The sequence below is a fragment of the Chrysochloris asiatica genome, unplaced genomic scaffold, assembly GCF_000296735.1.
Source record: "Chrysochloris asiatica unplaced genomic scaffold, ChrAsi1.0 scaffold00124, whole genome shotgun sequence".
Lineage (NCBI taxonomy): Eukaryota > Metazoa > Chordata > Mammalia > Afrosoricida > Chrysochloridae > Chrysochloris > Chrysochloris asiatica.
Window position 1 is genome coordinate 1,373,293 of NW_006408642.1, and position 27,909 is coordinate 1,401,201.

The window sequence follows — 27,909 nt, forward strand, 5'->3', positions numbered from 1 at the left end:
GGCGGCCGGGCCCGGATTCCAGTCGGGCTGCTCCGAGGGGCGCCGTTTGGGGGAAGAGGGGACGCCGCGGGGGCTAGTCCAGGAGCCCGGATGGCCGGCGGGTGGGGGGGCCGTGGTTTCCGTCCGGGGCTCCGGCCGCGGCCGAGTTTGGGGGAGGGACCCTGCGCCTCGGGATGCGCTGGGGTGGGGGCGGGGGCTCCGCCTTCTCAGCCGGAGCCCAGAGTTGGGGTTCGGGTGCTGGGGTAGGGGTACTACCCTAGGTCTCCCCTGCCGTAGGGGCACAGCCAGTGGGCTTTCTGGATCTCCCCTTTTCTTTCCCAAAGAGTATAAGAAAATTATTTCATGCCTTGTTTCTGCGAGTTTGGCACTGGCGCTTGTTAAAATAGAAGCAACTTTAAGCCTTAGAGGAACCAAACTCTTAGTGCAGCCAGTGCGGCGCGCCAGTAGGGTTTGCACGCAGAAAATCCATGTTTGCCCCTCGTATTTCCTTCTGTCGGCCAAGTGAGTGAAAGCCAGCGGCGACGCGTGTAATGTTACTGGGAGTCTTGGGTTTATGGAGGTGGGTGTGAGACCCCTAGTAAAAAGGGGTGGGGGGAGAAGGTCCGAGGGCGACTGGTTTATTGCTTCATATAAAGTGAAACGCGGGACTCAGCTTCTGTTTTGAGAAATCTGTTCGCCAAAGCAATGCATGCAACTAGTTTTACAATTTAACTGTATTTTTAGAGTTACCCCCCCCCCCCCCACACACACACCAAGCCGAGCGAATTTCCCCCCTGCTACAAAATTGAGCCACTGTAATTCTAGCACGGCCACGTCTTTCAGTGTTTTGTCTGGGGGTGGGGTGGGGTGAGGGAGACTTTTTTTTTTTTTCCCTTGAAGAGTTTCTAAGTTAGATTCCCACAGCTCTCTTCTGAATCGGCTAAAGCTTGAAGGCTTTGGCAGTTTGCTGTAGTTGCTTCCTTGGTTTTCTGTTCGCTGTTGGAGGGAGCATTGTCTCATACTTTGTATCTTCCAGACATCTGTGGTTTCCCCTCCCCCTGAGTGTGTGAGTGGTGAATAGAGAGAGAAGGGGCTGCTGGTATGCAGAGGTCGGCAAAAGGAAATCGAGGGTGGTTTTAGTGAAATGAGAGCTTTGTATCCTGAATAGTGATGGCAACTTGAAGAGACGGCTGCGTTTCGTTTCCCTTGATAAAGTCTAGGCGAATGTTTTTCAGATTGCTAAATTAGAAAGTATTGTGTCTGGAATTAGGAAGCCATTTCATTATTTGTCACTTGGTCAACATTCATACCTTAAGAGAGAGGTTTTCTTGGTACCTTACCTTCACCGTAAAGTAATATTAGAGAAGACTAGAAATTCTAATTAGATATCTTATTATTTCCTGTTTAAATTAGTGACCAAAAGTGTGGTTCGGAATCTTTTTTTTTTTTTTTTTTTAATAAAACCACAAGACCTCTGGATTAAAAAATGAAAAAATCCTGGTTTGAGACTGGCCATTCACACCAGACGAAATTTGATTAATTTGCACCCGATATTCATTATTTTGACCTAGTCTTTGTTCTAAAGGCCATGTACAAGGACAAGGCACTAAAGTAATTGCAACAGTAACTGAAAAACTTGAAAAACTTGCAGAGGACTGTTCTATAGGATTAAAAGAACCCTGAGACTATTCAAGTCTGAAGTCCATGAAGGGGAAGTAAAAAACTGACTGCACTAGAAAGCTTAGTATAGCATGTAATTTAGAGTCCTGTGGGTACGGGGCCTGAGAGTCTTCCATTTTAGATAGTTGTCAGGGAAAACGAACCCTTGTAGTTTCCTAAGGTAGCTAATTAAAATGAAGCATTTGTGATATACCACGTGTCAAGAACCATTCAAGAGTTTACTTTCTTCATTTTGTTGCTACTTGATTACTTCGCTTAAAAGATTGCGTAGAAAAAAATTACGTTGTATTAAAAAGTACTGAACTTTGAATTACGCTTTCTACTGTTCTTAGTGATGGCTGGAGTAAAAGTCATAAATGGGAGTTCCATATGCTTGTTTTAATAGATATTATCTTGGTGAGGCGCTGTGGGTTAATGCGCCAGACTGCAAAGCCGTTTGAACTGCAAGGTCGGTGGTTCAAGCTCACCAGTCGTTTCTCGGAAACCCTATACAGGGTAGCTATGGGTCGGAACCGACTCGATGGCACTTAATAACAACAACAACATCCTGTGTGGTGCTGTGTGGGTTAATGTGCTGGACTGCAAAATAGGTTTAACCCGCAAGGTCAGCGGTTCAAACTCACCAGCTGCCCCTAGGAAACCTTATACAGGGTTGCTATGGGTCGGAACCAACTCAACGGCACTTAACAATACAGGGTTGCTATGGGTCGGAACCAACTCAACGGCACTTAACAAATATAACAATCCTCAAAGATAGAGTTCTAGTGTGGCACTGTAGAATAAACATTACGTAGTGGTTACGAATCGGGCTGCGAACCTTAAGGTCAGCAGTTCAAAACTGCCAGCTGCTCCGCGCGAGAAAGATGAGGCATTCTGCTCCCGTAAGCTTTGTAGCCTCGGAAATTCTGTTACAGGGTCGCTGTGGGTCTGAACCGACTTGAGGACACTTAACGACAACAACTAACCGCAAGGTTGGCAGTTAAAAGCCACCTTGGTTACCGTATACACGCTTGTAATGAGACAGAGCTCTGGTGTGGTGCTGTGGGCTAACGAGCCAGACTGCAAAGCCATTTGAACCCCATGGTCGGTGATTCAAGCTCACCAGCTGCTTCTTGGAAACCCTATACAGGGTCACTGTGGGTTAAACCGACTCTCCAGCACTGCACAACAACAACGAGACAGAACCTACTTGGGACTTAACACCAGCAATCCTCCAGGATGGAAAGGGGAAACATGAAATAGGCAGGTTTCTCTCCAAATAATACTTTGAGATGCAAAGATTGGAAAAACTCTTATCTGTAAATATATTTTTGGGGGGAGGTCGTGGAGGGGAAGAGGCATGATAAGATGAATGTTGAAACTAGAAGGGGCTTGGAGTGATCAACAATGTATCATTCTTCATGTCTATAAGTAGCAATAACATTAAACACCAGAAATGAAGTATACAAATATATTCATCCAAATGAAGCTTGTGTTATTGAAATAAAACAATACATTTCTCAAGTTTTGATTTTATTTTTTTCTGGGCTACTAGTTGATAATTATAGAAAAGTAGGCGGTAAATTTTAAGTTTGTACTTTGAACTTTGTTTCAAGCATGCTTGACTGCTAACCCAAGGTGGAAAGAATGAATGCTATTTTAGAACAAGATAAACTTCCAGTAAAAAATTTGGCAACTAATATGTAGTGCTGCATGTTGATTTGTAGCAGTATCTTTGAAACTTTTATTTAGATTAATTTAGTTGTTTTCTTACAGTCCTTTTCTTACTGGGATTGTAGTATTGTTGAAGTAGCTTGCCTGAAAACACATTTATACCATGAAATAAACAGTAATCATGGACTAGAATCTGCTTCTGAATTATTTGCCCAGATAATTTAGTTGTTGCTTTTTTTCCTTTGTTAGAAGGATATTGATTTGCAGGATCAGTCTATTTCTGTACTTGAATAGACTATTGTTTATGCAATATTGTTCTAATTGTGTGGTAGACAACTAGGTTAATAGGCTAAAGTAAATATGTGCTTCTCCGGTTTCACAAAAGGAAGATAGGTAATAAGCATGTGATTTGTGTTGTTTGAAAATGAGTAGGCATTAACTCAGAGATTTTCATTTCTTAAACTCGAGAAAGTTCTGTGATTTCCTCTGTTTACTTAATACTGCCTTTGTGTTCTGTGCAAGACTAAACTTGACTTAGTTTGAAGCCTGGATTCATTTGTTGAGACTGAACTCTGCTATCCTTGAAGTTTGTACATAATCTCCTTTCTCTCTAAGAGGGGGGATCTCTTTGGAGAAAGTTTGTAAAATAGAAACTCTTTTTTAAGGTTGAAAGTAAGGCTTCAAAGTGGTTCCTTTGATCCCCTGCTGAGAATTTGCATTTCCACCAAGATGTACTGAGTCAGAATCTGCAGTCTAACAAGACTTAACAAGATCCCCAGGTGATTCTTGTGTATACATAAGAACCAATTTGAAATTTGTGATTTAAACCACCTTTTGAGCTTGTTCATCAAGGCTAACTGTGGACATCTCCTTTCAAGAGACATCTCCACCCCCAAAATGTCTTTCAGACCTGAAGCAGCAATGTTAGGGCATGTTTTTATTGTATCCTTCTGGTCACTTTGAGTGCCCTCCAGTGGATATAGTGTAACATTTGTTTGTTTACCCCCACAGCAAGTGTGTGTAGAGGATATTTGTGAATAGTTTTGATGATGAGAAAGCATGTCAAGAAACTTTTTGAATTCTAGAATTTGTTCATATCAACATTGCTCATTAAAACCTGCTTGAGAAAAAGTCGCTATCTCAACTAATATTTCTAGGAGAAATGTCAAAATTACAATTGGGGAGTTTTGTTTAGGTCACTTTAGGCAGTGGAGTCTTGGTGTGGTGCTATGGGTTAATGTGGTCAACTGCAAAGTCAGTTTGATCCACAAGGTTGGCGGTTCAAGTTAACTGGGCGCTCTTTGGACACCCTGTGTAGTCCCTATGGGTCAGAATTGATGGCACTTAATAATAACAAATAGACAGTTGTTCCACTTACATATATTTGAATGATAAACAGAAAACAATACAGTATTAGTGGTAAAAGAGTGGTGCAGTCACATTAAGGAATTACAGAAACTAAAATTCTCAGAAGTTACTGAAGAATTTGTCTGAAATCAGTTGCATATTAAGCTGTAAGTACTCAATTTATATATTAACAAAAGATACTATATCTGTGTTAGGAATTAGAAGTGAAGCTAATACAGATGGAGTCAGCATATTTGAAATAGAATATAAAGCTAAGCAAGTATAAGGAGTCCTGGTGTGGAAGCACTATAAACTGCTAAGTGCAAGGTGGTTGGTAGTTCGAATGAGCTCCTCAGACAGGGTCGCATTGAGTCTGAACCGACTCAAGAGCGCTAACAGCATGAAGTGTAAGGCATTACACACAATTGTGTGATGCAGTATACTTTAAAATTTTCCACTATTTTTTGTAGGTCCGTATGCTAAATTTCATGCTTTATACATTTTCTGAAAATACTTGTTTCAGATTGGAGTCTGATTAGCAGTAGGAATAACACTAATTCCTGTTAAATAAAGTCAAAATTAGAATTTGAAAGTCATATTATCAGGTTGGAACTTCTTAGTTAGAGTTTGAACTTTGTTTTCGAAAAGATGTGACTAAAACGGAGAGGAAACTAGAGCACAGTTAAGGAAAATGAGTATCATTCATTGCTTCACGTGGAATTCAGTCTAATTTTGTGGAAACATTGATGTTTTTGACGACTTAAAATGTATTATACCTAGAGCTTTTCTGTTATTTTTTTAAGCAATAACACTTGAATTGCTTAATATGTTAGAGTGGTTTTTTCCCATAGTGAATTAAATGTTTCTCCTATAAGGATCATATTTGTAGTTAATGATATCCAAGTTGACTGTGTCAAATAGCTGCTGTTTCAGTTTTCCAAGATTTTTATGAGAAATAATGGTAAATATGATAAAATATGCATGTATAGCTTAAAGAGTAATTTTTACTACCTGTTAGGGAGTAAATTTAATTCTTGGAATTAGCTACTTGTGTTCATTAATACGGCATGCAACAGTATGATGTCCAAGATAAGGTAGCTAAAATAAGATTGCTTTTACAAGCCATATAGGATGAGTCTCATTATGGTATGGTGTCTCCAGGACCTGGCAGGCATCAGGCTAATTGGAGAGTACTTGTCCCATCTAAGCAGCCGTTTTTACTCTAGCCAATGTCTTGGGAATTTAGCTCATGTTGCCAGATCATCAAATCCCCTCACTGAAGCAGGAAAGTCAGATTTTAATGTGCATAATGGCACTTACCAAGGATCTCTGGTAGTGTAGTGGTTACGAATAGGTATGTGAACCTCAAGGTTAGCAGTTCGGAACTTTGTCCTTGGGAGAAAGATGAGGCTTTCTGCTCCTGTAAAAATTAACAGCTTTGGAAACCCTGTATAGGGTTGTTACGAGTTGGAACTGACTCCATGGTACATAACAACATTTTTTTGTCAGTGCAATTTGAAGATGATTGTAAATGGACTGGTTGGTGCAAACTGCTCCTAATTTTAATATGAAATAGGTTCAAGACCTATTAGCAGTCTTTTAAGAACTGTACTCAGGAATGTTTTTTTGTTTTTCTTTTTTGTAAGTGTAAGTAGTTTTAGGGTACTGTTGTAGGGAGTGAATCTGTCTGAAGTTTTCCATATACTAGATGAATGCCACATGTATAAGGGAGGAGGGAGGAGCAAGGGATTCTTGGAAGTGTTTTTCAACTAACTATGGAGGCTTTCAACTGGAGTGCCATTCCCCTGCAGTGTAGGAAAGTGCTGACTGTAGGCTTTTAAATTAATTTCTAAACCACTGCAAGAATGTGGCAGTGTCAAACATTACAAGACTCAGCCCAAAAAGCCCTACTGCCATTTGCCATCATTATTTCTTGCTTATATTCTGCTTGCCAAGTTGATTCTGACCCTATAGGATATGGAGTAGAATTGCTCTTTAGTAAGGATTTCCGAGATTGTAAATAGTTACAGGAACAGACAGCCTAATTTTTCTCTGGTGTGTTTGAACTTTCAACCTTTTGGTTCGCCCAACCAAAAGCCCAACGTTTAACCCAACACAGTACTCTTTGAATGGTTTCATAAGTGAGTTTTCTAGTATTTTGGTTAAGTGTACAGTTTTAGTATTCATACCCAACTATTATATGAATTTTATTATTTGACACCTTATTTTTTATGGAAAATCAAATGGGAATCTGAACATTTTTATATTGTAACTTGTAGTTGTGATAGTTTTGACTTCTGTGATCCGTTCATGTAATAAAGCTTTTATTTTGTATCTGATACTTATTTCTTGCTTTTATTCTGCTTGCCATTTTTCTTGGACCCTGAATTGCAGTGCTCATTATTCTGTGTCATTCTCCAAAGAGCAAAAAAGTGAGAGCCTAGAAAATGTAGAGATTAGACGTCTAGGAATACCAGTGGAAGCTGGGAAAAGACAAGAGGACCTTCCCTTTCCCCATCAGAAGCAAAGCTAGAACTGCTTCACTTATCACTAATCAGTTTGTATGGAGGGTGCATCTTGTCTTTATAATGGAGGAAGTATTGTGTTCTGATTATGGGCCAGTTTTGCCACAGGCTTTTTCAAAGACTCTTCCTACTTCAGCTGTCTTTCTGTCTTTATTAAACTTATTCCTGCTAACCCCTATGACTTTTTTGGTTCCCATCTTCCACCTTTTTTCATTATCTGAAATCATTGTGCCTTTTCGAACTCATATTTAAAAAACAGACCATCAAACCCGTGGTCATCCATTCTATTCTGACTCATAGTGACCCTATGTAGGGTTTCTAAGGCTGTAAATTTGTGTGTGTTCCTATGATGTATGAAGAGTCACTTGCAAGGGGTTAAAAGTCTTTTCTAATATTCCAACACATCTTTAGATAATTTCATTTTTTATTTTGCTACTGAACATATCTTTGTGAATTTTCTAATTCTTAAAAGTGAAAATATTTTTTTTAATATACAAAGTTTAAAACTATAGAAAGTAAAAGGTTTCACTCCCAAAGATTGCCAACAGTTAGGATTTGTACTTAATACTAGACATGTATATGCTAATAATGTTTTATTGTGAGTTATGTGATCGTTTACATGGGAGAACATTAGCTTTACATTCATCCTATTGTATATAGTTTCATTGCCATGGTTACAGTCCTCTCCATGCATCTTCAACCAACCAAAGGGTATATACTGCAAGCCTGCCCCCCGCCCCCCAACCCCCTGGTCGCCAGCACACAGCCCCACTCCCTCTCTGGGTGTAGAGTCCCCAGCCACCCCATCTCTCCATGTCATTGTTTCTGCCTCCATCTCTGGCATCACTGCTTCTCCGGGTAGGGTCACGCATTCCATACTTCTCCCTTGATGGTCCCAGGGACCTTCGTCAAGTCAGTCATTCCCCTCCTTTTGCTACAAAACATCTACCTTTACATCTCCAACTCTTACAGTCAGTCCTAAGAGCAGTTATTCACTATTGAACCACAAGGGACCTATCCCCATCTCCTTTCATCAGCCCCAACCACACAGATTGTATACTACTCTATCTTCCTCCGCACATTCTGAATCTAGGCTCCCACTTGAAAGCTTGTAAGCCAGTCACTTCTTGACTTTGTAGCCCCCATTTTGGGTAGCCAATGTCCAAGTTGCCCATCCCTATCTACCCTGTATATTGAAGGGGTGGGAATGGTTCTCACTGTAAAGATTTGTTCCCTCTTTTGAGCTACTGCATCCATAGGTGTAGGTCACGTTCATCAAATTGTATCACATTACTCCTTTTTTCTGCTTCTTTCTTCTTCTAGTTGAGTTCTGATCATCCAGCCATTGAAGCCAGGTCAAGTGGGTATTATCTGCATGTGTAGGTGTTCTTGTGCATCTCCCCTCACTTATATCAGCTGGACGCTTCACTCAGCTCTAGCTCTTTGTGGCCATGTCACTGTCTCTGGGCCCAGGAGTCCCCAGGTCTTGCCATACTGCTGGCCAGCCAGGTCTCCACCCGGGTTCACAGGAGTCTGTTGAATGTGGTAGGACTTAGCTCACAGCTTCATTGTTGTTTTTCCCTTACTTTTCCTTATTGGTGACCAACGTGGTCACCAGTCACAGCGCATGTCTGCTTGTGTATTCCCCTTGAGTCTTAGTCTTGGAAAGGGGTTTTAAGGCTGTAAATTTTTATGGGAGTGGAAAGCCACCTCTTTCGCCCAAGGAACAGCTGTTGGGTTCAAACTGCTAACCTTGTGGTTAGTAGCCCAATGTGTAACCTACTGTGCCACCAGGGCTCCTTGGAAATCATGTTGTTTAAGTTAGTTCCTACTCATACAGCGACCTATTACAGGGTTTCTGAGGAGCAGCTGATGAGAGTGAACTACTGACCTTGTGGCTCACAGTTTAGTGCTGATCCTACAGTGCCACACTAGAAACGGATGTCAATGTTGTTTAGTGCTCTAGAGTCACTTCCAATTTATAGCAACCCTGTATAGGGCTTCCAAGGAGCAGCTTGTAGATTTGAACTGTTGACCTGGCTTAGCCGTTCAACCAACCTTACAGTCGAGTGCAAATCCTCTATATTTTCCTATCTGTTCGAAGAATGAATGCCCTTTTCCCTTTTATTTTCTCCAACTAATAATGCTACTTTCCTTGCAACCCTTTCAAGTAGTGAGTGCTTTCTTTTAACACACCGTCCACCGCTTAAGCAGGAATCCTGGTGTGGCACTGTCAGATAAGCACTGAACCGCAAGGTCAGTGGTTGAAGCCCACTATTTGCTCCTTGGAACCCTAAACAGGGTCCTTAACAACTACTAAAGCAAGAGAGGTAGGGTTTGTGTTTCCTGCACCTCCTTGTCATTTTTTTTTTTTTTTTTAATGTTTTATTGTGAATTATGTGATAGTTTACATGCGAGAACATTACAGTCATTCTATCATATATTGTCTCATTGCCATGGTTACAATCCCCTCCATGCATCAACCAACCAACCATAGGGTATACCCTTCAAGCCTGCCCCCCATGGTATTCAGCACACAGTCTCTCTCTCTCTGTGTCTAAAGTCCCCAGCTGCCCTATCGCTCCACATCATTGTCTCTGCCTCCATCTCAGGCATCACTGCTTTTCTGGGTAGGGTCCCGCTCTCCGCTGTTCTCTGTTGATGGTCCTAGGGACCCTCGCTCCTAGACTGGAAAGTTAATCACTCCCCTCCTTTCTACAAAATGTCTGCCTTAACATTTCCAACCCTCATCCTTTTATTTTCTTGACCATTATCCCAAACTCCAATCTTTGACTCTCATGTTATCAAATTATACATCCTATTTATTTCAACTATCTACTAACTCTTGGTTCAGTCCCTTCCTGCTTGAACCATGTAGCTCTTGGCTAAATTTCTGTCATAATTCTTGGTGTCTGTATTCATGAGCAGTGCTACTGTGGTTTGATCTGCAAAGTGACTTGGGTAGGAATTGTGATAATGAACTCATGCAAGAACATCAGCCACCTGTGTCACTGAGTTTATCAGACTTTGTAGTCAGACTGTACTTGATGAAGAAAGCAGCATATTGACCATATTGATTTATACTCAGGCAAAGCTGCTTCTGGTGTCATGGCCTGGCACTTTCAAGGAGTGTGGTGTAGAGGACCCTTGTATTAACCTGCCATCTTAATTCCCTGATTTTCTCTCCTTAAGAATTCTTTGTCACCTCCTGTCTTCCCATCTTACTCTTGTTTTGAAGTGCTGTTGAGTCTATTTCGACTCTTGTTAATTGTTGTTAGGTGCCCTTGAGTTAACGCCAACGCATTGCGACCCTTTATAGGGTTTCCAAGGAGCAGATGGTGAGCTTGAACCACCAACCTTGCAGTTCAAATGACATTGCAGTCTGACGCATTAGCCCACAGCGCCACACCAGTTCCGACTCACAGTGACCCTTAATAGGGTTTCCGAAGAGCAGCTGGTGAGTTTGAACTGCCGGCCTTGCGGCAAAAAACACAAAACTACCTTGCAGTCCAGAGCATTAGCTTGCAGTGCCACACTAGGACTCCATTCCTTATAGTAAATGTACTAAAACCCAATAGCCCTTTGGGTGCCAATGGGATTTATATAGTCTGTTGATCAAGCTGTTCAGTATCCTTCACCATGAACTTCTGCCCAGCTGAAATTTAATTTTGAATTATAATTGCTCTTATATACCCATATACCCTCAAGAATTTTGTCCCTGTCTACATGCCCAGTGATCCCTGGTCCATCAGTTCACTTTTCTTTTTTTCACTTTGTACTTTTTTCTCTCTCCTTCAACCCCTCCTCTTCATTCTCATGCATCTAGTACTCCTGCTTTCTATTTGTCTAGGAATATTTAATGATTGGAAACATTCAAACAGGCTCCTATAACTTCGTTTGTGCTCTTTACCTTCTATTCTGTCTGTGGAAGAATTGTTTCAAGATAAGGCCAACCGATTAATTTGTATTTGAGATCTCCCAAGGATATTGCTCTGACATTCTCTCTCTTGCGTTATTGGCTGTTCTTTCTCTCCTAGCTCTTTCCATGAGCATGCAAGCATGGTGGTGGTTATGTGCCATGGAGTCGGTTCTGACTCATAGCGACCCTGTAGAGGGTTTCCGAGGCTGTCAATCTTTACGGGAGCAGAAAGCCTCATCTTTCCTCCATGGAACAGCTGGTAGTTTCGAACTACTGACCTTGAGGTTCGCAGCCCTTTAGTAACCACTACGCTTTAAAAAAATGAATATAAGGGAGCTACAGAAAGTCTTGGTGTGGCGTTGTGGGTTCATGCGTCAAACTGCAGTTGTTTGAACCTCAAGGTCAGTGATTCAGGCTCACCAGCTGCTCCTTGGAAACCCTATACAGGTCACTATGGGTTGGAACCGACTCAATGGCACTTAGCAACAACAACAGAAAGTTTGTGGGAAAATGGAACTAAAAGATGGTGGAGTTTTTCCATGAGCTTTATGATGCCCTGTGTATTTCTACCTTATTTTTCCCAACACTCACCACCTCCAGTCCCTGTTTTTCTTTTTAACAAAACACCTTGAAACAATTGCCTATATGGGACTTTGCCCTTATTAGTGACCACCATGGTAGTGTAGTGGTTACAAATTGGCCTGCGAACCTCAAGGCCAGCAGTTCGAAACTACCAGCTGTTTTGTGGGAGAAAGATGAGGCTTTCTGCTCCCATAAAGATTTATAGCCTCGGAAACCCTGTACAAGGGTCACTATGAGTCAGTACCAACTCCATGGCACCCAACAACAGAAACAAGTTACAAATTCGCAGTCCTTAACTTCACTTAACATATTATTAGTAGCATTTGTGTGGCACTGTGGGTTAATGCACTGTACTGCAAAGTCAGTTTGAACCACAAAGTTAGTGGTTCAAAAACGCTCACCAGCCACTCCTTGGAAATCTTATACAGGGTCACTATGGGTTGGAACCCACTCTATAGCACTTGACAACAACTTCACTTAACCTATTAGTAGCATTTGGCAAAGTTGTTACAGTTGTTTGAAACACCGTGGGCTAATGCTCTGGTCTGCAAAGTTGCTTGAACCACAAGGTCAGTGGTTCAAGCTCACCAACCATGCCTTGGAAACCCTATACATGGGTCACTAATGTTGGAACTGACTCCACAGCACTTAACAACCACAACAATAGTGTATCACTTCATATTACCTCACTGGCTTCCTCCTTAGTTTTTCCTTTGCCTCCCTCTGCCCCCTTTTCAGTCTTTATGTTGGAGTATATGTTGGAGCAGCTGAAGGTTTAGTCATAGATCACGTAATCAGATTTCATACTATTGGCATGACATCTTAATCTTCTGCCTTGAGTATTGCAGAGGCTCTCTTAATTGGTGTTCCTGTTTACATATTTGTTCCTTTAAATGTATTCTCAGCACATTACACATTTAATCCTATAGCATTTACCTGTTCAAAAATCTCCAGGGGTTTACCTATTCAGTGAAATCACTGGTGCTGTTAGGTACCTTAAAGTTGACTCCAACGAGTAGCAACCCTATGCACAACAGAACTAAACCCTATTCGGGTCCTGCTTCATCGCCATAATTGTTATGCTTGAGCCCTTTGCTGCTGCCACTGTGCAAATCCATCTTGTTGGGGGTCTTCCTCTTTTTCACTAACTCTCCACTGAGGTCAGAATCACCTGTGGGTATTGTCAAACCTCCCACTTTTTTGAGAATACTCTGTTTGTTATTTGTAGCACACTTAATATCTCTAAAAACAAATCTTTGTTCTGTTTTGTATCCCAGGTAATTTACAACAGTGTCTGGAATTTAAAGTGCTCTATAAGTTTGTTGAATGGATCAGTATTGTAGGCTAAAATGCCATTTATTTTTCTGTTGTGTGGCACTGTGGATTAATGTGTTGGACTGCAAAGTCGGTTTATACTGCAAGGTTGGTGGTTCAAGCTCACCAGCCACTCCTCCGAAACCATATACAGAATTGCTATACAACATTGGAAGCCTGAAGGAGATCTTGTGCACATAAATAATCTCCACTTTCAGCTCCCATTCTAGTCCACATTCTACTTTCCTATTCTAGAAAAAAACTGTTCTTGCTGAGATCACCTTTGAAACCTCCATGTTGACCGATGAATTGTGAATGCTGTTATCTTTCATCTTGCAACAACATTTGGTGCATTATTTACTTTTTTCCTTTTGGAATGATATTAATTGTTCTTAAGAGCCATCGAGTCAGTTCTGACTCATAGCAACCCTGTCTGTAATAGGTTTTCTGTAAGGTAAAGTTTGACAATGCCGTAAATCTTCATGGGACAGAAAGCCTCATCTTTCTCCCACAGAACAGGTGGTGGTTTCAAACTGCTGACTCTTGAGGTTAGCAGCCCGACTCGTAACTACAACACTACCAGGTAGCTACCAGCTGCATGTGGCTACTGACCACTTTGGTTATGTGTGATTGAGGAACTGAACTTTTTAATACTAAATTAAATGTAAATAGCCACATGACTAGTGTCTACTCTCTTGCACAGTGCAATTCTAGGAACACACTCTTTTGTCTTCATGTCGCTAAACTCCGTGTCACAACCTAATTACTCAAGCCAGAGTAACCCTATTTGCTAAGTGCCATTGAGTCGATTCCGACTCATACTGACCCTTTATAGGGTTTCCAAGGAGCAGCTGCTGAGTTTGAATTGCCGACCTTGCCATTGAAACTGACATTGCGGTCCAGTGCATTATCCTGCAGTGCCACAGCAGTGACCCTTTGTTGTTGTTAAGTGCTGTCGAGTTAAACTGCCCCATTGGGTTTCCAAGGCTGTAAATCTTTATGAAGCAGGCTGCTCCTGCTAACCTGTTAGCAACACAGTGATTCAACCAATGTGGCACCAGAGCTCCTATAATTCCTTTTCCTCCCTCATCTAAGGGTACACCTAGTCCATCAGCAGACCATGTTAATTGTACCTCCAAAGTTATTTCTCCAGTAGAGCTCCTTCTTGTCCTTAGTTCTGCCTCCCTGCCCACATCATTTGGTGTACCAGAGCTATTGCTGTAACTACTCTACTGGTTTCCCTTTCCATTATTTCTTGCTTGTTCCCTTCCAGTTTTTCTTTTTATTTCATTATAGCCCAAACTGGCTTTTTAAAACTTAAATAGTTATTCACACGATAAAGCCCTTCATGGACTTTCAGTGGTACTCAGAATACAAAACACATTCCTTATACCAAAGGGTAGAGAATACTACATAGTCTTGATTTTCTACTTCGTCTTTGTACTCCCTCTTTTCCATTATAATTGACTTACTCAGGTCTCAAGTTTTAGTTTTTGAAAGAGGCATTAGGCTCTTTCCTGACTCTGGGCTCTTTTACATAATTTATTTTTCTGGACTTTTGCTTTGCTCTTTGCATGCTGAATCGCCTTGCATCTTCCTTAGTTCTCAGCTTGAAGGTTATCTTCAAAGATGTCTGGCCACTCAAGGACCTTCCACATGTCCAGTGTCATTTCATCCCTTTTTCCTACTTGTTACTTAATGACTCACTTATGACTGGCTGTCTTGAGTGTGGAAGGACCATGTCAGTTTTAATATAAGCTACAGTATATTGTTATAAATATAAACCAAAAATATAAACTACTGTATATTATTGTTGTTGTTGTTAAGTGCCGTCGAGTCGGTTCCGACCCATAGCGACCCTGTACAGGGTTTCCGAGGGTGTAAATCCTTACGGGAGTAGAAAGCCTCATCTTTCTCCCGCGGAGCGGCTGGTAGTTTCGAACCGCTGACCTTAAGGTTCGCAGCCCGATTCGTAACCACTACGCTACCATTAGCAACTCTTAATTCATGGTGAACAAAATGATCAACAGAACGAAATGCTCTTCTGTCTGTGTCACCCTCACAATTGTAGCATGTTCAGTTCCTTATTGCAGCTAGATTGTGATCATTTTCAGAAGTAGATGACTGGACCTTACTCCCTAGTCTTGGTCTGAAAGCTCCATTGAAATCTCTCCACCATGGGTGTCCCTTCCTTGCTGGTATATGAAATTCCGGTGGCATTGCTTCCAGAATCACAGCAACATGCAAGCTCCTGGCATGGAGTGGATACATAAATATTTGTTGAATGAATAAATGAAATTTATTCATATATTGCAATAATGCTGTTGCTCTGTCCTGAAAACTATTGAGTAAATAAAATAACGTGGAAAAGTTTTCTCGTAGAACAAAAAAATCTCTTTGATTAACATTGCAATTTGGTAAGATGAGAAGACAAAGAACATAATGTATCAGTGGAACTAAGTTTTGGAATTAGCCCTTGAAGTTCTTTGTAATTAGATAACAAAAACAGTTACAGTTTTAAATGAAAGTTTCTTATAGCTCACTCTACTTTCTGTAATTTTCTATTGTTAAGTATCAGAGAGTCTCAATTTTGAGATCCGGCACTGAAGGCTAGACCCTGAACTGCTAACTGCAAGATTGGCAATTGAAGCCCACCAGCTGCTTTTGGAAACCCTATAAAGGGTAGCTATGAGTTGGAACCAATTTGACACTCCATAGCACTTAATAACAACTACATTGTTGTTGTTGTTGTTAAGTGCCATCGAGTCGGTACTGACACATAGTGACCCTGTGCACAACAGAACGAAACACTGCCTGGTCCTGGGCCAACCTCACAGTTGTTGCCACACTTGAGTCCATTGATGCTGCCACTTTGCCAGTCCATCTTGCTGGGGATCTTGCTCTTTTTCTCTTACTCTCCACCTTACCAAAAATGACATCCTTTCCAGTGACGGTCCCTCCTGACAATATGTCTTAAGTATGAGAGACAAAGTCTGGCCATCTTGGCCTCCAAGGAGCTCTCTGGCTGCACTGCTTCCAACACAAATCTTTTGGTTTTGAAAGCCCATGGCACTTTCAATATTCTCCAACACCATAACTCAAAAACGTCAATTCTTCTACAGTCTTCTTATTCACTGTCCAGCTTTCACATGCATATGAGGTTATTGAAAATACCATGCCTTGGGTCAGGTGCACTTTAGTCCTTAAACTGACATCTTTGCTCTTCAACACTTTAAAAAGTTCCTGTGCAGCAGATTTGCCTAATGCAATAATACATCTTTTGATTTCTTGACTGCTTGATAACCACATTACTAGGAAAGTTATCAAAGGCAGTAAAATGTCTTTTGTTCGGGAGGGTAACAAAAATTTGACATGTGAGAGGAGACAGAAAGAATGTTTCTTAAGATGAGAAATTTGTCTTAATGAATAGGTGCATCTTTTGTTTCCTCCCTGAGTTACTGTTACACCTGGGGTTAGATCATAGAGTTTGTTTGCAGCTATGTTTCTTAACGAAGAGTAGCAGCATTTGTGTCATCTGTGACACAAAATGCCAGTGCCCTGTCCCTCTCCTGTTGATAACTGTATTTGTTGAAGTTTCAGGTTAGTTTTGAGAATCTGATTGCCAATTTAAGAGGTCCTTCAAGCAAACACGGAGAATGTCATAGTAGAATTCATAATGACCTAAAATATTTTTCTTGAATAAATTATCTTGATGTGGTTTTCTTTTACCACTTGGTCAAGTTCCATCTGTTCATTCGATTTTTGGAGTGACCTGTGTGAAAAACCTCTGTGACAACTTTTGATAGCCTGTTATTAGTCTGCTTAACCCTATTATAGGTCTTCACATTTAGCCTTAATGTGCTTAAGTAAAAGTAAACCCATTTGCCTTCGCTTTGCCTTCGGTGTGCTCCATGGCTCCGCTCCAAACTGGTTCTTCCCAGTCCAGTTATGGCTGATGAAGCAAAACAGGAACAAACTTGAATTTCTAAAATGTGAGTGAAATGAGTAACATTATTGGTAGACATTTGACTGGAAACTTAATCTCCTTCTCAGAACACAAGGTTAGTGTGTGCTAACAGCCAAGTCTCTTGACCGGCAGGGTCAGAATCAGTGATGCCCCTACTCAGTCAGCGTCACTCTGCACAGTCCTGCCACTAACCCAGTCTCCGCATCAGATTCCTGGAAGGGATTCCTTTGCCTTTCCATGTCACCCAAATTTGGAGCTGATTTCACTTACTGTGACTGACTGAACTGGTGTGAAACAATTTGAAGCCTTGAAGACCTACTGTTCACCTCAACTGTTTCATATGGCCCGTGAACTAAGAATGTTTATAAAATTTTTAAATGGCAGAAAAATCCAAAAGAATATTTCATGATGTGAAAACTGTATGAAATTCAAGTTTCAGTTCACCAGATTTCAGTACAAATGTTACTCATACATAGCCACTCGTTCCTGTCTGTATGTTGGTAGTGTATGTTACACAGGTTACATATACACAGCAACTCATTCATGTATGTATGTTGGTGGTGTGTGTTACTTGTACATAGCCACTCGTTCCTGTCTGTATGTTGGTAGTGTATGTTACACAGGTTACATATACACAGCCACTCATTCATGTATGTATGTTGGTGGTACATGTTACACATGTTACTCATACACAGCCACTCATTCCTGTCTGTATGTTGGTGGTATATGTTACTTGTACATAGCCACTTGTTCCTGTTTGTATGTTGGTGGTGTATGTTACACATGTTACCCATACACAGCCACTCGTTCCTGTATGTTGGTGGTGACGTTCCTACTGCAGCAGCAGAGTTGAGTAGTCACCATGTAGAGCATATAATCTAAGAAACCTAAAATATTTACTATCTGGCTCTTCACAGAAAAAATTAAATGAATCCTTCATGTTCCCGAAGATTCAGTCCATCAAATGTTTTTAAACTTAGTATGTTAAACATTTTGGAAAACTGAGGAACTGATAGTACAATGCTAGCCCTCACAGAGAGCATTGATTGAGTTCCCTCATTATGGGATATAAAGCAATGCATCAAGTTTTCAGGAGGTCATCAGATCCTCTTCATCATTTTTGCCTGTAACTTGAATTTAGAGATTAACACCTAGAAACTTAGCTGAAATAATACTACCATGATAAACCCATGTTGGAAAAGTCTACATTGTCTTGTCAACTGTGTCATCTGGCTACATGTAGAAAGTATAAAGCATGTAGTGATTAAAATCTTAGGAATTAAAAAAATACATGTATTTTGCTGTGGGTCACTGTGCAAAGAATACACCGATTTAAAAGTAAAACACAAACAGTTCCCATGGAGTTGATTCTGACTCATGGAACCCCATCTGTCATAGTTGAACTGAACAGAGTTTTCAATGGCTGGTTTTTTGAAACTAGGTCATCTTCCTACTTCTTCTGAGGCACCACTGGGTAAATGGGAACCTTTAATTCTTTTGGTTAGCAGCTGAGCATATTAACTGTTTTACCACCCAAGGATTCTTTAAAAATGTAATTCTTTAGTATTGCACATGATACTTGTGTCTAGTTGGTAACTTTTCTTTTTCATTTTTTTTTTGCAATATTGAATGTTAAATACTAATTGTAATTTTGGGATAGGGAATATGACTTGATTGAAAAGCATATATGACTCAATCACATAGAGCTGTGTTTGAATTTTAACTGAGCACCTTATTAGCTGTGTTTTTATTGTAAATACTTAATAGTTTTCTCATCTGATTATTGGAGGAAGACCTGTACTTCTTGAGGTAGCTAGGAACATTGAGTGAGATCCCAATACTCTGTTATTATGCTCAGATGAAGTTGTTAGGAATTTAATTGTTACACCTTGTTAAGTATGCCAGGGGAAAATTAGATATCTAGCTGATATCACAAAGTAATATCCTAAACGTATGCTATAAAAGATACTGTTGAAGGTACTATAAATATCGCAATATTTAACTTGGAATGCAGTTGGTTTTTAGAATACTGCCACCTTAACAAAATAAGAATTAAATATGAATGAAAATCTCTTACTTTATTAAAATTTATTGGATGACATTTGTCTTAATAATATTAATTTGCAACAAGTTTGGTTTCCTTATTTCAGAAAACTGATTATTTTCCCAAAGAATTTGCTGCTTTTTTTGTCTCCTCCACCTCCCACCCAATAAGCAGTTTGTTTTTTGTCTTGAGGTATTCTAGGTTGTTGGCCAAGTCGTTTCCATATTTATTCTGTGGAAAGTCCATTTTGAAATCCATTTTGCTTTCTATTGAGAACATTTTCTTAATCTTCTTTATCAGCTTTGCTAACATAATGGGACTAAACAATACAAAGGATCACTTGGACAAATGTCATAATGTGTTATTCTGTACACTTGGTCCTGCATATTACTTGGGCATGCTTGATACTGTAGAAGGTTTTCTATACATTGACCTTGTAAATTCTGTGTAATGACTGCACAGAAGTTCACTTCTCACATGGATGATGTCTTACTGATCTCCCTGCTTTGCTTTTTTTTTTTGCCTTGGGCAGTTTTCTTTCCCATATTGTAGACAATATGAACTTTAAAAGCTTAAATTACAGATCATGTTAACTCTATTGGTTTCTCAGTACCCTTTGTGATCTTTGGTTCTCACCTTTCTCTTTCTGTGGTTTCCTGTATTCTGGTTACACACTCATCACCTTTTAGTACCAGAACTACTAAGTTCATTCTTTCCTTTGTACTTGGTCTCTCTGCCTGAAATGCACTGCCCATCTTGACCTGGCTAGCTCCTCCTCATTCCAAAGTCACCTCAGAGAGGCAGTAGAGTAACCCTCCTTCCCACAAGTCCCTTCATTCTCACCTACATTATTTTCTTCATGGACGTCTCATACCCCATTGCTTTTAGTGCTTCACCCCTAACAGAATAATTGCTTCTCTAGCTGTGTGACCATGATTGACTCTGGTTCACTACAGTGTCAAGAACATACAGAGGCGCTTAAAATATTTGTTCAGTTGTTGTTGTTAAGTGCTGTTGAGTCGACTCTGTATAGGGTTTCCCAGGAGCAGCTGGTGAGTTTGAACCGCCAACCTTGCAGTTCAAACGGCTTTGTAGCCTGGCGCATTAACCCACCGTACCACACCAGGACTCCATTTGTTCAGTGGATGAATATATATGACACTTAATGAGTAAATTATTTGTTTATCCAATTCTTTGTTGCTGGGCATTGGATAATTTCCAGCTTTTTCTCGAATGCTCGACTTTACAAGTTTCTTGGCTTGCTTCTATGAGTATTCCTGCAGAATTCATTTCTATTTGAAAAAAACAGAATTTTTAAGTCAAAGGGTTGTTGTTGTTATGTGCCTTGGAGTCGGTTCCGACTCATGGCGACCCTGCATAGGGTTTCCGAGGATGTAAATCTTTATGGGAGCAGAAGGCTGGTAGTTTCGAACTGATGACCATGCGGCTCGCAGCCTGATTCATAACCACTGCGCTACCAGAGCTCCTTGTCAAAGGGTACATACTTATATTTAATGGACAATGCCAACTTAACCTCCAAAAATTTTCTGCCAGTTTAGCCATAATAGGTATTAAAATTAATCTGTCTAATCCTTTGCCAATAAAATAAGCAAAAACTAAATGTTTGGACCTCTTTTGTGTGTATTTACTGCTCACTTTTTATTTTTCCTTTCAAATGCTGGTTTTTGTCCTTTCCTAATTTTGTTCGGTGCCACTGAGTTGATTTTGACTCAGCAGCCTGTGTGACAGTAGGATTTTCTTGGCTGTGATCTTTATGGGAGCAAATTGTTAGGTGCTTTCTTCTGCTGTGCTAATGGGCAGGTTCAGACCATCAACCTTTTTGGTTGGCAGTTGAGCACTTAGCTGACATGCCTCCAAGAGTCCTCATGCATTATGAATGGTAGTGAAAACGTTTATCTTAAGTTCAGAATGCCTTCCACTGTAGTTGTTGTTATGTGCCATGGAGTCGGTTCCGACTCACAGCGACCCTGTACCGGGTTTCCAGGGCTGTAAATCTTTATGGGAGCAGAAAGCCTGATCTTTCTCCTGTGAAACAGCTAGTAGTTTTGAACTGCTGACCTTGAGGCCTGCAGCCCGATTTGTAACCACGCTGTAGTATAAGTAAGTACTAAACGGCCCATCACAAGGTTGGTGGTTCAAACGCATCAGCCAGTCTTCAGAAACCCTAGATAGGGTTAACTGTGATTCGGAAACAACTTCACAGCATTCAACAATAGTGTATATACATGGTGGAGGGTTTTGCCCAGAATTTAAAAATCATATGTCAACATGGTCTTTTCCTTTTTGGCTTCATAGTTTCATTTCTTGTTTATGTTGGATGACTTCTTAACCACAATTTTATTTCAATATCTCACTCATTATTTTATCTAATTTTTTAACATGTAATAATACTTGAGGATGGAAACAATGTTTTCTGTTTCAATTTTATTGTCATTTGGGTGAAACTATATATAGCAAATTGGTTTTGTATTTAGCAATGCATACACATTTTGATTCATGACATTCATTGCATTCCCCACAATGTTAAGTGCTGTTGAGTGGATTCTAACTCATGGTGATCCTGTATAGGGTTTCCGAGGCTTTTTAAAAAATGTTTGAAGACGCAGAATGCCTCATCTTTCTCCCATGGAGTGGCTGGTAGGCTCAAACCACTGACCTTGGTTCTCAGTTTAGTACTTACTCTATGAACCCCATTACTCCCATTCCCCCCAGTGGAACAATATTTTCCCTATTTCCTCTATGTTTACCATTTTCATTTGTCCTCCTTTCTTCCTGCCTTCTGAGCTTTCACCTTGGGCAAATGCTGCCCTTTTGATCTTGTAAGATTGATTGTTTTAGGGAATGTGTACATCCCTGGTGTTACTGTTAAACCTGAATAGGCCTGTGTTTCATGGAAATACTATTTTTTAAAACAGGCCAGGTTTATAAAATAACAAGTCAGAACATAACACATATAATGTCTCCTAATACTATTTATCAAAGAATGCAACTTCCTTCTCACTAACTGAAACCTCACATTTTTAAATTATTAAATTGCCACATTTTAAGAGTTGGTGGGTATTCCAATTCGTATTGTCTTAAGCTTGACTGCTAACCACAAGGTCAGGGGTTGCTAGACAAGGCCGCTGTGAGTTGAAACCACCTTAATAGCACTTAACGATTTCAGTAATACTACTTTAATTTTTGTGCTCTTGATGTTTTAGTAACTAATGGAAATGACTCCAGTTATTTCAGAATTTTTTAACTTGATATTTTTCCATCTTAAATAACAACAACAACGACTGTATCATTTCTCATCCTATCCTCTTTCACTCTCCCCAAGAAGCTTGTATACTACATACACAATGTGTACTCTCTTTTAAACTTGTTTGGTTCCAACTCATAGTGACCCTGAATAGGGTTTCCAATTAATGGCTGGTGAGTTTGAACCGCCGACCTTGTGGTTCTCAAACCAACCTTGCGGTCCACTGCTTTATTCCACAGTACCACACCAGGATTCCTAAAATTAATTGTTGTTGTTATGTGCCGTCGAGTCGGTTCCGACCCATAGCGACCCTGTATAGGGTTTCCGAGGCTGTAAATCTTTACGGGAGCTGAAAGCCTCATCTTTCTCCTGCGGAGCAGCTGGTAGTTTCGAACTGCTGACCTTGTGATTCATAGTCCGATTCGTAACCACTATGCTAACTTAATTAGGGAACTTAAAAAGTGTGCCTATGTTTATAAGCTGCACGGCAGTACATAAATTTCATAGGATTTTTGTACCTATAGTCTTTGTAAAGCGCAGGCACTAACAGCTAAAAAACCTTTTCTCCTGATGTGTCCTGGTAAGAAAAGGTGGGAGAAGACATTGATAGGATGATATGATTCAGTTGTGATTGTGAAAAACTTGGAACTCTAATGTGGCTTTAAAATGAGTCATCTCAGAAGCAGGAGGGGCAATCATTTCTTTCAGAGAGGAGGAACTAGGAGTGGAATGTGTCATTTGGATATACCTGCACCATGAACCTCCTTGACCAAGGGATTGAAAGCTGTGACATGAGAGGAGTGTCAGAGAACCAGCAGGAGAACCAAGAGCCAGAGCAATGAGTTTCCCAGCCCACTGAGCGAGCAAGTGGGTAGGAGGCTAACTTGCAGAGTAGGGTGCCTCCAGGCACATAATTGAGGGAGCTAGGTTTGCTGACCCACAGAGCTAGATTTGACTGCCATCAGACTGAGACCTTTGATGGATTGGTGTGCCCTGTGTGCATTTATCAGCAGCCCTTAAAGAGCATTGTTACAAGTCCTATGCAGAGAGAGGCCTGTCTGTGGGCTGTCCTGCTGGATGTTTCTGACCCTGAATTGTAACCTGTGAACTTCCTAATTAACCCCTAACTGTGAGTGTGGTGTCTGGATTCTGAGTGGCTATTGCAATGAATCATTGAACCCAATTGAGTTGAGAGTAATGTGAGAAGCATGTTTGGTGTGCCACTTTTGCATAAACCTATTCATAAGTACTTTGAAATGACTGTGTTTTAAAATACCCATCTTTTTTATTGCTTATATTAAGATGAACTGGAGAAAAACAGTAGGCTATTTCGTAAATTTGTTCTCAGAGATACTATGGAAGATTGTGGTGCTTAACCAAAGACTGATGTTTTTCATTGCTAACAGCGTGTCATCAGTGCAAAAGATACTATTATAATCTGATTATTTCAAATAGCGAAATCATCTGTTGTTAAATGCCACAGAGTCAGTTTCGACCCATAGAGACCCTGTATAGGGTTTCCGAGGAGCAATTGGTGAGCTTGCATCTGCTGGTCTTACGGTTCAGACCAGTGCTGCAGTCCAGCACGTGTTAACCCATAGCGCCACACCAGGACTCCAGTGAAAATCATATATGAATGAATAGAATTGGCTTACATTTGCTCGTTAGTAATTATTCAGGCACTTTCTTTAGAGTGTGGTCGTGTGCTGTGGAGTTCATTTTGACTCAGAGGGACCCTGTAGAGGGTTTCTAAGGCTGTAAATCTTTACTGGAGGAGAAATCCTTGTCTGTCTCCCTCAGAGAACTTGGTGGACTTAAAATGCTGACCGTTAAGGTTAGCAACTCTACATGTAAACTACTAACCAGCAGGGTTCCTTAGGATATGTTGTTAAGAGTCATCAAGTCAGTTCTGACTCACAGCAACAGTATGTAGGGTTTCCCAGGAGTGGCTGGTAGGTTTGAACCGATGACCTCATGATTAGCAGTCAAGTGTTTGATTAAAAATAATACTTTATAATGCTCTATAAAAGGAATTGATTTTATATTAACATACATAGCATTAACTTAACATAGTACCCATGCCATAATCATAATTAACTGTGTGGTAGAAAGAACACATTTATATTAAGCATGATTTATAGATAGGATTAGAAAAAGAGTATAATGTTTAAATAGCAAAAAGAATTAAGGATGGTAAAAAAGGAAAATAATGAAAGGTGGGCCCACTACCTCATTAGATTGGATAGGAATCATGTGCAGAGAATATTTGCATATGGGTATTTGTTGCAAACACATCTAGGGATGTGGTGGAGCCTAGAAGAGGGCACAATGATGAAAACTAGTTACACATTGCTGGGAAGCTCAGGAGCACAGTTTCAGGAGACACTACGGTCAACTGACATAGTCCACAAAGACAGTGTTCTACATCCTACTTTGGTGAGTAGCAATTGGGATCTTAAACGCATGAGCAGCCATTTAAGGTGCAACTATTGGTCTCTGTGTGTAGAGGAAAAGAAGAGTCATGAAAACTGGCGACTACTACCAGTGGTTCTGAAAGATATTCAAAGGTTCTGGATAGAGGTGTGTGTGTGTGTGGGGGGGAACTGTGGATCAAAACTCAGTAATTTAAAAAGACCCGGCTTACTAGTCAGCAAGAGACTGGAGGAACCTGAGACTATAGTCCTTGACCACCCTTCAGGAACTCATGATTGTGACCCAATTTTCAGCCAGGGAGTAGATAGATATGTAGGGGGGAGAACAACACTAGTAAGATAGATACGCATGCACACCATGGAATGGTTAACCATTCAAGATCAAAAGGGCAGCATTTACCTAAAGACAAAGTTGAGAAGGGATGGGAAGGAAAGGAGGGTGGAATGCAAACATTAGTCACATGGAAGAGGCAGTGGGTAACAGTTGTTGCTTGGAGGTAGTTGTAGTCATTGAGATGAAACAAACTGTGATTTGTTGAATATAAAACTGATGATAGTTCTGTAAACCTTAATTCCAATAAAAAGTTTATACACACAAATAAAGTTGGTCATCTTCCAGAATACCTATTCTTGTCAGAGCACCACTTGGTGGTGAAATTGGCAAGACACAAATCTTTTTAATGTAGTCTGGAGTAGTGATCACGTGCGTATTTTGTTGCAACCCTAAAGGAAGAGTGGAACTGCCCTATAGAATCTCTAAGGAGACTGCCACATCTTTCTACCACAGAGAGGCTGGTGGAGTCAAATGGGCCTACCTTTCTGTTAGGAATTATGCTCTTAGCCCTTGTGCCTCAGGTCTCCTGTGGAATAGTTAGATCATCATAATTTTTACGCATTTCCCCCTTTTATCTGGCTTGATACGCAGTGGGTTTTTCCATTCCCCATTAATGATTGAACGGGTATAGTGGAGTTTTGCACACTTAATAAAAATCTAAAACGTACTGTTCTGACCCAGATTCCAGAATTTACTTTATGATGGTAATTTTGGATGGCAAAAAGCTGACCCTTTTGATTAAAATATTGGTATTTTTACATGTCAGTGTACTTCACTATCCAAAGGGAATCTGAATTTACAATTGTTAAGTGCCATCGAGTTGATTCTACTCAAAACAACCCACTATAAGGTTTCTGAAGAGAAGCTGGTGGGTTTGAACCACTCACCTTGCGGTTAACAATCTAGTGCTTATCCTGTTAAGTGTTTTTAAGTCGGGTTTCTGAGGAGCAGCTGGTGAGTTCGAACCGCTAATGTGGTTCAAACCGACCTTGTGGATCTGTGCGTTATCCTGCCATGCTACACCAGGACTCTGTAAGAACGGATAAGGAAGGGCCTTTAGGAAGTAAAAGAGCAGTTGATTTTGAATGAATTTTCCCTAACTCTCTGACTTGTACTAGAGCTCTTAGGTGTTCTTCATTGCCTTCAGTAATGTTTTCATTACCTTTAGTAATTCTTTTAGACATTGTGAATATTTGTAATTTGTATTTCTCCTAAGAAGAGATAGATGTTCATTAGAAAGGAGTTTCTACCTAGAAGTTCAATAATGGAGCTATGGATTTAGTATCAAGAGTGACTGATAAATGCCTACATCTTGCCATTAAAAAGAGAAGCTTTTATTTGTAGGCATTAATACATGGCCTTCTGGTGTAGCACTGTATGATAAGGACTGGACTTCAAAGCCACCAGCTGCTCCTCAGAAACCCTATACAGAGTTACTGACTTGACACCACTTAACAACATAGTCTATGAGTTTAGCAAGTCATCCCAGTAACTTACAAGCATTAAAATCAAACGAAGTTTAAATCCTAATGGCTTGTGATTTACTTTTTTAGGGTCTCTGAAGTATATAATACTCGGATTTTGGAAATCCTACGTGGACAATGGCTACCCAAGGTTTGTCATAAGTCATTGGTTACTGATTTGGGGCTCTGCTTTGTTGCCATTAACCCAGTCTGGCTCAGATCCCCCTGCTTTCCTCTCTCCTGCTTACTTGTCAGGCTACCTTTTGCTCCATTTTCTGCTCACTACTCCTAATGGCTTGGTGAAATAGCAAACAAGCCACCAGCAGGAATCTAGTCTGGATGACTGCTTCTGGAGGCTGGCTGCAGTACCATTCTTCTGCTGATTCAGTGAGTAACTGTGTTAGCTGCTATCCTACAGACACGGATATTTCATCACTGAGCTAAGCCTGGTTGGCATTCTGGTTTTCTTGGCTATCTCAAATTGGACTGGATTTCTAAAAATACATCATTGGGCTATGTCACAGACTGTTAGAAAATGAACATTTCCATTTTGATAACGTTTAGTCTTTTTTACGTTTTGACAGCTGATTTGATGGAGTTGGACATGGCCATGGAGCCAGACAGAAAAGCTGCTGTCAGTCACTGGCAGCAGCAGTCTTACCTGGACTCCGGAATCCATTCTGGTGCCACAACCACGGCTCCTTCTCTGAGCGGTAAAGGCAATCCTGAGGAAGAGGATGTGGATACTACCCAAGTCTTGTACGAGTGGGAACAGGGATTTTCTCAGTCTTTCACTCAGGAGCAAGTAGCTGGTAAGAATATTATTGCCTTACTGCAAGTCAAAATGTGATTTAAAAGTGTGTAGTGGCTTAAATCAGGCTTCAGAAAGTTGGTGGAAAGATGGATTTACAAAAAGAAAGGAATGTTTCCATGAGCTTTTGAAACCCTTTCCTGTGGTATGGTGAAGAAAAGGAAATGATTATATGGTCACCTTTGCTGTTTATTATGTAGCAAGTGTTCAGGTAAATGCTGATCTGTGGATTGTGAACGTTGGTTTACCGCTTCCAGATATCGATGGGCAGTATGCGATGACTCGAGCTCAGAGAGTACGAGCTGCTATGTTCCCAGAGACATTAGATGAGGGGATGCAGATCCCATCGACACAGTTTGATGCCGCTCACCCCACTAACGTCCAGCGTTTGGCTGAACCATCACAGATGCTGAAACATGCAGTTGTAAATTTGATTAACTATCAAGATGATGCAGAACTTGCCACACGTGCAATCCCTGAACTGACAAAACTGCTAAATGACGAGGACCAGGTAAACAATCACACAGCTAACTTAATCTGCTTTGAGGGACTCTCAAAGGGTGCATTTTCAAAATGCCTACCTCATACCAGTCC

General features: G+C 40.6%; 1 protein-coding gene across 5 annotated transcripts in view; it reads left to right on the forward strand.

Annotated features, from left to right (window-relative positions):
- CTNNB1 (catenin (cadherin-associated protein), beta 1, 88kDa) overlaps positions 1-27,909 on the forward strand; it is a 46,738-nt gene that overhangs the window by 5,173 nt on the left and 13,656 nt on the right. For 4 of the 5 annotated variants that reach the window (XM_006868757.1, XM_006868755.1, XM_006868756.1 and 1 more), the window contains 3 exons: positions 26,595-26,655; positions 27,089-27,316; positions 27,573-27,826. In XM_006868757.1, coding sequence (XP_006868819.1) covers positions 26,643-26,655; positions 27,089-27,316; positions 27,573-27,826 — 495 coding nt within the window. In that variant the 5' untranslated portion in view covers positions 26,595-26,642. Of the gene's footprint in view, positions 1-26,594; positions 26,656-26,759; positions 26,892-27,088; positions 27,317-27,572; positions 27,827-27,909 lie in introns of all 5 variants that reach the window. The other variant, XM_006868758.1, reaches the window with a different exon arrangement.